This window comes from Wolffia australiana, chromosome 6 (assembly GCF_029677425.1).
Source record: "Wolffia australiana isolate 7733 chromosome 6, ASM2967742v1".
Classification (NCBI taxonomy): Eukaryota; Viridiplantae; Streptophyta; class Magnoliopsida; order Alismatales; family Araceae; genus Wolffia; species Wolffia australiana.
The window spans coordinates 12732699-12743470 of record NC_135840.1 but is presented as its reverse complement, the minus strand read 5'-3'; the positions used below and the strand labels follow the sequence as shown (position 1 = coordinate 12743470).

At 44.2% G+C, this 10772-nt stretch overlaps 1 protein-coding gene across 1 annotated transcript in view; it reads left to right on the top strand.

Annotated features, from left to right (window-relative positions):
- Window positions 1-463: 463 nt before the first annotated feature.
- The window catches only part of LOC144704512 (Galactose oxidase/kelch repeat superfamily protein), a 39091-nt gene continuing 28782 nt past the window's right edge, over window positions 464-10772 (top strand). Inside the window, exons 1-6 of the mRNA XM_078576959.1 lie at window positions 464-623; window positions 722-808; window positions 998-1066; window positions 1261-1393; window positions 1485-1531; window positions 2419-2505. Of these exons, the coding sequence (XP_078433085.1) occupies window positions 492-623; window positions 722-808; window positions 998-1066; window positions 1261-1393; window positions 1485-1531; window positions 2419-2505 (555 nt within the window). The 5' untranslated portion in view covers window positions 464-491. The remainder of the gene's footprint in view (window positions 624-721; window positions 809-997; window positions 1067-1260; window positions 1394-1484; window positions 1532-2418; window positions 2506-10772) is intronic.

Sequence of the window (10772 nt, the reverse complement as noted above, 5' to 3'; positions counted from 1 at the left end):
TATCAATGAATGGGACGGTTTTTTCGTGCGACAATAGGAAAACATTCCTGTCTGTTCGTCCCGGGACGAATTTCCGTCCCGGTTTTCATCCAATCTCGTGAACGGAATGGTTTTTTTGTCCAACGATAAGAAAACTGTGCTGTCCATTCGTCCCGGGACGAATTTCCGTCCCAGTTTTCGTCCAATCTCGCGAACGGGACGGTTTTTTCGTCCGACGATAGGAAAAACTTCCCGTCCGTTCGTCCCAGGATGAATTTCCGTCCCAGCTTTCGTTCAGTCTCGTGGAGGGGACGGTTTTTCGTCATGGGACGAAAAAACCGATCCGTCCGCGTCCCTGCACTATTAACGTCCGTAAGATGGCACGGGATGACTATCGTCCCGTCCCGTCATGCGTCCCGTCCCGGTCGATCGTGCACTATACGACTGGCAGGTCTGTTAAAACCTTGGGTTTTGCTGCCACTGCTTCTGCGAAGGGAGAAGAGCGAGGAGAGATGGGGAAGAAGGCGAAGAAGGCCGGCAAGGGCAAGGAGAAGACGGAGAGGAAGACGGCCAAGGCGGAAGAGAAACGAGCCCGCCGCGAGTGCAAGAAGCTCTCCGAGGAGGACGACATCGACGCCATCCTCGTACGCGATGATCGCTATTCCATCACCAAACTATCCATCTTTTTAATCCGTTTCTAAACTTCGGATTTCGTTAATTTGATGAACATGCTTTCTTACAGTTGAAAATCCAGAAAGAGGAGGCCAAAAAGACGGAAGTTCACGTCGAGGATAATGTCCCCGGGCCCTCCCCGCGGTCCAACTCTTCGGTTTGTAAATTCTTCTGCTGATTGGCGTTTTTGAATCTCCCGGGGGTTTTTTATCATGATTTTGACCACTTTCTTAATGATTTGAACAATACATACTTCTCATGTTGATGCAGTTTTATACCCTGTTATTGTTTCAGTCTCTTGATTTCTTAAACATCGAAAAGTTGACTCTCTTTTCCGTTCTTTCAGCTAAATGTCAATCCATCGAAGGCGTCAGAATTGATACTTTATGGAGGAGAATTTTACAACGGGCAAAAGGTTAAGGGAAATCGATCGGAGTAATATTGTTTTTTTTATTCATTACGATTAGATGGGACCAAGTTGGGTAAGTATCAACCGTATCCTCATGATCGGAACTCTTAGGGAATGGTTTTTTTTCTCAGTACTTGTTTTATTTTCTGAACTTGCCAGTTAAAGATACGGAATTGAACTTCAAAATCTTTGTTTTGCAGACATTTGTCTATGGGGATCTTTATCGTTATGATGTCGACAAGAATGAATGGAAGTCGATTTCCAGCCCAAACAGCCCCCCACCTCGTAGTGCTCATCAGGCAGTTGCTTGGAAGGACCATATGTATATATACGGTGCGTGTCAAGTGAAAGCACCCATTATTTTTTAAAAACATATTCTCTCACTGCATAGTATTCAAATCCATCATGTTTATGTTTTATTCAGGTGGCGAATTCACTTCCCCAAATCAAGAGCGTTTCCATCACTATAAGGTAGTCTGCTTTCTTTTGTCGAGTTTCCACCTTTGTAACTCGTAGCTTATCCGCAATATTTTCTAACTGATTTTTTTTGCTTTCGATTAGCTTTCAATCCTTAGCAAATTATACAGCAGGTTCAAATTTTGAAGGGAAATGGAAAGTTGGCTACCAACCCAAGCTAACTTCTCCAGTCCCGTTCTTTATTTGATGTTAACTCAGGTCAATAATACTTTTGATCAGAGACTTTTATTGTCCAAAATAAATAAAGATGAAGTCCCAAATGAGTTAGGGGATGGTGTCATTTACACGATCTCTGGGGTAGAGAGAGATAGAGGGAAGAAAAGAGGCGAGGCAAGAGTAAGGTTGATGGACACCAGAGAAAGTTAGAGGTAGATTAAGTTGTGGGACAATTGAATAGATAGATCCTGTATGTTCATACTTAAAATCTGCCAAAAGACCCCTGCCTTCTATGGGTTCTGGATTTAAATGCCCTGAGCTTAGAGGTGTGGGTCCGTATCATAATCGTTGAATTGTAACACCGTTTTATGTTCATGTACGTGGTTTTCTCTTTGCTATTTTCTTGTGCCTAAGTTTAAACATGGTGTACAAAAACGATGTTATAAGTGAATGCTGTACGATGTTATAAGTGAATAAGTTGTTAATTAATGATTTACCCCAGAAGTAAGAAAAAACACATTATGATTCAGACAGGTTTTCTCTAAAAAAATGGTGTAGACAAGGTTTCATTTAAACCGAGTTTATGCATTTTGGGTACGTTTTAATCAAGTTCGAACTGTTGAGAAAAACATGATTTGCAGGTTCATTTTTGTACGGTCTGGACAGTTTAAGATGCACAACTGAATTTATGATACTTGCCACAATTCACATCTTCTGTTGCGTAGGACTTCTGGAGATTGGATTTAAAATCAAACCAGTGGGAGCAACTAGTCTTGAAGGGTTGTCCCAGCCCTAGGTCAGGGCATAGAATGGTATGCTTTCTTTTACTTGGGTTCTTCTGGTAATTTTCTTTTTGGTTATTACTAATTTCATATGGTGGACAAATTATCTTCTCTGTTGATCATTTGATGCTTTGACTGATTTCTGTATGCCGTTGTTCCATTTTCTGAATATTTGACGATTGAATCTATGTAATGCCTGAGTGCAGATTGTATTATTATGCATATATGATGTGCAACTTTAATGGTGAACAATTTTGATTTTTGTGCATAAAATTATTTTTGATTCGTCATCTCATGATGATGCGATTCCCATCATCAGAATTTTGAATTGGATTCCCTAGATCCCTCTGTCTACTGCTTTTCTGATCAACCTGTATTCTCTGGTTAAAAACGACTTGATCCATTTTTACAGGAAGGCATGTGAATGTTGTTGTGCGTCAATTTTTTCTTTGACGTCTTTATTGGAATATTTTCAGCGTTGATGGTATACAATCCCTTTTGAAGATGTATACGAATGATGCAGGTTTGTTGTCTTCATGGTTTCACGGTGTACCCTTGAGCCATAAATGTCCTCATGGTTCTTAAGCTTTTCACCCTAATTTTGTTTGAGGGTGCTGGGATGCCAGTTAGCTTGGGCCACTTTAGGCGCTACCTGATAGGTTTCCCTGGGTCGCGTCGGGGGTATTCTCGTCATGTTTCCCTTTATGTTCCTTTAAATAGCACAACCCTCCTAAGGGGGAGGGCAGACTTGGTTGTTGGTTCTTAAGTGACTGTTGGTTTCCCCTCCCCTCTCATCTCTCCTACATCTACGCTCCGTCTCCCTCCACGATCCCCGTCCTCGTGATCGTCTCTACTTCACCGCTTCTTCAGGCGGCTCGTCCTCGGCCGATCCCTACCCCCCTCCACTCGGCCTCCTCTCCTATCCTTCCCGTTTCATCTCTCTACCCCGGAATTTCTACCTCGCCTCGTCCTCCACTCCTTCCGATATGAGCCTAGATCAAGGTTCGTATCATTTGGTATCAGAGCCAAACTCCATCTTGCCTCACTTCTGCCTTCGTCACCATGGAAACGAAATCTGAGCGCTCATCCTCCACGGGGGGCGTCGACGCATTGGCTAAAGCCATAGCCGAGGCATTGGAAATCCATCTCTTGCGTATCGCTGAGCAGGTGAAGATTCTGATGTTGGCGCATGAGCAACGACAAGCAGCGCCGGCACCACCGCCGCTCCAAGGCATCGACTGGGACGCGCCGCACGCCGCGACCACAAGGGAGCTGGTCGTGCGGACTCCGTGTCCGACAACGGGGATGCGGGTCTTCTCCCTCCGCCCTCATGACCGCCATACCGCCGCCACTTGGCCATGGGATCCTCAGCCGCCACGGGCGGTGCGGCTGCGTCCGCCGCCACGGTCGCAGCCCCGACCGCCCCGGCCGTCCACCTTGGCCTCCTCCGCCGTTTCTGCGCGGTCCAGATGGGCGAGAGAACCCCGCGCCGGCTGACCTAGGGCTTCCCCCGCTACTGCACGGTCCGGATGGGCGAGAGAACCACGCGCCGGCCGATCTAGGGCTTCCTGCGCTGGTGCGCAGTCCGGACGGGCGGGAAAGCCCGCGCCAACAAACCCTAACAGGCCGCCGCCGCGGGGCAAGGGGCCCATCGACCCCTGGCCCAGGGCAATGGTCGTGGACCCTCCTCCTCTGGGGGGTGAGCGAGGCCTAGTTCGCCCCGGGCCCAGAGGCAACGAGAACAGGCCAACCACCTACTTGGACGGATCCAAGTTCTCACATCCACCAGAGGAAGGTGGCCCGTCCCGCCCCCGGCCCACCTCCCTCTGGAATGGACCCGACTTTTCTCGTCCGCCAGAGGAGGGCGGGCCGTTATGCACCAGGCCCACCCCCCTCTGGGACGGGCACGTATGGCCTTGCGAGGGGCCCAGATCACCCCCTCCGTGGAGGGAAGGGGGGCCTCCCCACTCAGGGCCCTAGTGTAGGGCTTTGGGACCTGCCCTGCCCCTGGGAGGAATGAACTACACCCCAAGACAGCATGAACTTGGTCGACCCCGGCCACTGTGTGTCGCCCTAGACGAGCGGGACAAGGGACCACGTCTCCACCTTGCTCCTCGTCGTTTGCCTGCCGTCCTTCCACGCCGCGATCGAGAAGCAGGTCTCTTATGGGGCGAGGAGGATGGCGAATCGGACCTTCGGTCGAACTCCCCATGGCGTGTACTGCCTCGGGGGTTTCCAAGGGGTCGTCCTCCATGCCTGGACATCAATCACGATCATGGACGTTCCCGCCACCACATTGCCGAGCCTCCAATTTTCTCGGATAGGGATCCAGATCGTTGGTTGAGGCGCGTCGAGCAATATTTCAGGGCTACCCCGGCCGACGACGTGGAGCGCCTGCACATTGCCTCATCATACTTGGACGGGAAAGCGCCGGCTTGGTTTTGCTACATCGACGACCACACGGGTTTCGAGGATTGGGCTGATTTCAAACGGCAGTTCACGAGACGTTTGGTCTCCAACCTCAAGTGGCATACCGTCACCTCATCCATCGTCAGCTGCCCGGGACTGTGGACGAATTAATCTCCTCTTTCATGGAGCTCGTGGGTTACCTATCCACTCTCGCTGACAACACCGCAATGCATGCCCTACATGCCGCCCTCCGAACAACTGATGAGTTGATTGCATGTGCATTTGAAGCGGAGTCGACCCTAGCCGAGTTACAAGATCAAGGAGATCTCCAACCGTTGCAGCTACTACACGAAGAGGCGTCCCCTCAAGTACCCATGGCCATCCCAGACAACCCTCAAGCCGGTCGAGAACGGGTCCCTCCAACACGCCACCTGCAACTCACGGAAGATGAATTTCTTCGCCGCCGGGAACAAGGTCTTTGCTTCCAATGCAATGACAGGTTCACGCCGGGGCATCGCTGCAGGAAGGACCTCCGTATCCACATCGTCACCTATCCACCGGATAACCCAGGACCACCCGGGAATGATCCTCCTGCCATGTCAGACGAGGACAGTCCAGGCCCATAAGCAGTTTTGTTACCCAGCTTGAGGACAAGCTGGTTTCACGGTGTACCCTTGAGCCACAAATGTCTTCATGGTTCTTAAGCTTTTCACCCTAATTTTGTTTGAGGGTGCTGAGATGCCAGTTAGCTTGGGCCACTTTAGGCGCTACCCAACTCTTTCCTTAAGTTTACCATGAAAGGATAGACCAGTAACTCACTAAACATGCTTAAACGCGTGTTGCCGGGAATACAAGACTGCCACTTTTATCTCTCCTTGTTGCCATCTGCTATAAATACCATTCTCATTACTTAAGAGGGTAAGATAATTCATTCCTTTTGAGAATTCATCTCTTTCTCCCTCTCTTCTCTCTAGCGGCTCCTCTGATCATAATGGGAGGATTCAACATAGTACCATAGCCTTGATCAGTTCCGTGCATTCTTCCGTCCTTCTGCAATGATTTGTGAGTTTGGACTTGGGAGGCTTTGCCCCCTAATCCTATACCTTTCATACCATTGTCTCTCCCCCATGTCTTGTCTTCCCCACTGCGATGGACACAATTCCTGTCTTGTGAACTGTGGATGAAGCATTGCAAACTGCATTAGGCAACAATCCATTGCCATGGTTTAGGAACTTCAGGTGATAGAAAAGAGTCAGACTAGGACCTTCATCAAGGCCAGCATCTTGTGGGCTGCAGATGAGTTTAAACTGTGAAGAATAAGTCAGATGGCTTATTAGAGTGCTGTAAAGCTCATTTGGTTGAAAATGTTTGTAATTAATGGCTCAGTGGCCCCGGGGGGCTGATAACATGCAAATTAATATACTTAATTACTGAATTATACATTCTATTTATGTGTTTTAATGGTCATATTTGCATGTTATCATGATAAAATACATTGAAATCAGTTAACATGTCGTTTTTCTATTATTTCATATTTTTTATCATTTTTTACATGGAATTTGACATTGTTTCAGTGAAGAAATATTTTTACATGATTTTATTTGCTTGGTTTAAGGTCAGTAAATCATCTCCTGATTTTTCTGAATTTTTCCCATATTTTTATGAATTTTTCTGAATTTTTCTGACCATTATTTAGGCAAGAAATGATTTTTATTTAATTAAATAATATATTGATTATTTATTTTGCATTTTAAATGCATTTAAAATGAATATCCACGTCATTCGCCCGAAATTCGGGCGAATGAAGGGATATATTAATTAAATAAGAAAGGAGAGAAGAGAGGAGAGAGATAGGAAAAGACAAATAGAGTGATTAAAGAGAGAGAAAAGCGGAAGAGAGAGGAGAGAGAGTAGAGCGGCTAGAGAGGAGAGAGAAGAAAAGATATTTAATAGGAGGAGAGAGATTTGAAAAGTCAGAAAGAGCGGCTAGAGAGGAGAGAGAAAACAAAGGCGGAAGAGAGAGAAGATAGAAAAGTCAGGAAAAGCGGCTAGGAGGAGAGAGATTAAAAAAAACGGAAGAGAGAGAGAGAATAAAATAAAACAAAGAGAGATGCATATTTGGTCGGTGGGCCGCGTGCAATAATTGCACGCGGCCACCGACGTAATTTGTTAAATTAAAAGATGCCAAATGGCGTCGATTTCCGCATACGCGGAAATCGACGCCCAATGATTGCTTTTAAAAGCAATCAAACGGCGTCGATTTTCCGCTTTTCGCGGAAATCGATGCCGATCATTGGCGTTTATTTAAAACAATGATTTTTTTCTTTTTCTCTCTCTCTCTTCTAACCAAGCGAAAAAGCACTATTTTGTCCTTTTCTGTTTTCTTAAAAAGCAGCGAAAAAGTGCGGCCGACGCGGACAACGAGGGTGCACGTGTCCCGAAACACGGAAAGCGAGAAAATCAAGCCCAGCCAATAGGAAATTCTGATTTTTTAGAGAAAATAAAAGAGATCCAACGGCCCACATTTGATCTCACTAAAACTGCGATATCTTGAGATCTACAACTCCGATTGGGCTGAAATTTTGAGGGCAGGTTCGTCTTTTCCTCCTCTACAATCTGGACGGTTGGATCTTTAAATAGAGGTCAGAAAAAAGGCGAAATTCACTTTTGGAGGCTCTCCCTAAGCAATTGGCCAGGAAGGACACAGGAGGCATTCTGGAAGTCGTCAGATCTGGATCTCTTTATCAAATTTGTAAGTTTCTGAATTGTATTTGATCATCTTCTAGAACGATTCGAAAACGCCTTGGCATGGGCGAAATGTACATGCCCTAGATTCATGTTTTGAATGCATCAGCACTTCTTTTTGATTTGGATTCGAGATCTGACTTTTGATAATTAATTCTTAATCATTTTAGGACATTTCTGCTTCATTACATTTTTAATTTAGGGTCGAAATTGGGGCTTTCCCCAATTTCTTCACTTTCTCTCTCTAGGTTAATTTGATTTGTTTATCTCTCTAGATTTCGCTTTTTATTGTTTAGGAATTTAATTTAATATATAAAAAACCCAAAAATAAAATTTGAACCGAAAATTCATCCATTTTGAACTCCAATTCAAAAATCACTTTCTTGATTATTAATTTCCCAATTTTAATTCTGAAAATTATTATAAATTTTATTAAATTGGGAAATTAATAATTTATATTTTTATGAGCTTAAAATAATAATAATATTCTTATCTGGAATTATCTGACCGAAATCAAAATTAAGTTTTACTTAATTTTGATTATTTTAAGAATATTATTTAATTAAATATTGCAAAATTCAAAATTACTTGACTTGATTCATAAAAATTGTTTGAAAATTCTGAATTGTTGCCTCCTTGCGGATCGACCCCTTGCTTGCTCTATATTCCCTTAATTACTAAATAATATTGCTTAGGGATCCAGATCTGACGACTTCCAGAATGCCTCCTGTGTCCTTCCTGGCCAATTGCTTAGGGAGAGCCTCCAAAAGTGAATTTCGCCTTTTTTCTGACCTCTATTTAAAGATCCAACCGTCCAGATTGTAGAGGAGGAAAAGACGAACCTGCCCTCAAAATTTCAGCCCAATCGGAGTTGTAGATCTCAAGATATCGCAGTTTTAGTGAGATCAAATGTGGGCCGTTGGATCTCTTTTATTTTCTCTAAAAAATCAGAATTTCCTATTGGCTGGGCTTGATTTTCTCGCTTTCCGTGTTTCGGGACACGTGCACCCTCGTTGTCCGCGTCGGCCGCACTTTTTCGCTGCTTTTTAAGAAAACAGAAAAGGACAAAATAGTGCTTTTTCGCTTGGTTAGAAGAGAGAGAGAGAAAAATCATTGTTTTAAATAACGTTAATGATCGGCATCGATTTCCGCGAAAGCGAAAATCGACGCCGCTTGATTGCTTTTAAAAGCAATCATTGGCGTCGATTTCACAGATATGAAATCGACGCCATTTGGCATCTTTTAATTTAACAAATTATGCGGTGGCCGTGCAATTATTGCACGCGCCCACCACCAAATATGCATCTCTCTTTGTTTTATTTTATTCTCTCTCTCTCTTCCGCTTTTTTAATCTCTCTCCTCCTAGCCGCTTTTTCCTGACTTTTCTATCTTCTCTCTCTTCGCCTTTGTTTTCTCTCTCCTCTCTAGCCGCTCTTTCTGACTTTTCAAATCTCTCCTCCTATTAAATATCTTTTCTTCTCTCCTCTCTAGCCGCTCTACTCTCTCTCCTCTCTCTTCCGCTCTCTCTCTTTTAATCACTCTATTTGACTTTTCCTATCTCTCTCTCTCTTCTCTCCTTTCTTATTTAATTAATATATCCCTTCATTCGCCCGAATTTCGGGCGAATGACGTGGATATTCATTTTAAATGCATTTAAAATGCAAAATAAATAATCAATATATTATTTAATTAAATAAAAATCATTTCTTGCCTAAATAATGGTCAGAAAAATTCAGAAAAATTCATAAAAATATGGGAAAAATTCAGAAAAATCAGGAGATGATTTACTGACCTTAAACCAAGCAAATAAAATCATGTAAAAATATTTCTTCACTGAAACAATGTCAAATTCCATGTAAAAAATGATAAAAAATATGAAATAATAGAAAAACGACATGTTAACTGATTTCAATGTATTTTATCATGATAACATGCAAATATGACCATTAAAACACATAAATAGAATGTATAATTCAGTAATTAAGTATATTAATTTGCATGTTATCAGGGGCTGATGCGGATCTGCCAAAGATGCGATAAAATTGTGCCAAATCTTGAGAATAGAACTTCCAATAGAATGACAGAAAATCCGAATCTGTAAATGTTTTTTTGCCAAGTTAAAATCGAGAACATATTCATTTCTGAAAAAAAATCAAGAACATATGACAAATTTTGTGGCAAGTGATCGGATAAAAATAGAAACGCCAATGTGTCTAGTTTGGCCTTGTCCTCGATGAATAATTCATTGGATCAACTTCCTCCTTGCTGAAATTGGAGGATCTCCAAAGATCCAGCTGCTCCCGCCAATTTAGCTATGAAATATGCCTGATGCGTTTCCTTGAAGGTAATATCCTCTTATTTATAGGGCCAAGTTTTCTACCCCTAGTAGGGCTGCATTTGTGCCTTCTTCCGGGCACATGTTCTCTTAAGTCCCACTTGGGAAGCTTCATATCAGAGGCCCAGTCTGTGGGAAAATTCCAGTGCTGGCAGCGGCAGCTGGTAAGGCTTCGGCCACCATTGCCTCCCTCCTTCTGGGGTTTGCAAACTATCTGATTTCGGAAGGACTGCGACCTTTGTGAAGTGGCTGATTCTGTGTACTCTGGGCTGACTCCTTGCAGAGCAAGGCTTTGTGTAGTCAGGGCTGACTCCTTACAGAGCAACGCTTTGTGTACTCAGTGCTGACTCCTTGCAGAGCAACGCTTTGTGTACTCAGTGCTGACTCCTTGCAGCGCAACGCTTTGTGTACTCAGTGCTGACTCCTTGCAGAGCAACGCTTTGTGTACTCAGTGCTGACTCCTTGCAGAGCAACGCTTTGTGTACTCAGTGCTGATTCCTTGCAGAGCAACACTTTGTGGATTCAAGCCCAAGCTTTACAACTCTTCCTGCATTGAGGCTGTGTCTGGTTCTCCCAAGTGGTCCAATCCATCGAGGGATCATCAGTGATATCCTCCATTGTAGTCACTTGGAAGATTGTGGGTGGCGCCATCACTGGTATCATGCCATGAATGAATGGTCATGATTGTTACGCATTCTCTTTTTCGAGAATCTTGCCATACCATCCCAAGGATGAGAGCAAGGGGACTCATCTACTCATAATTTCTTCTTGACCTCAAGCAGATGAAGAAGTGTAGTGGCTGGATCGA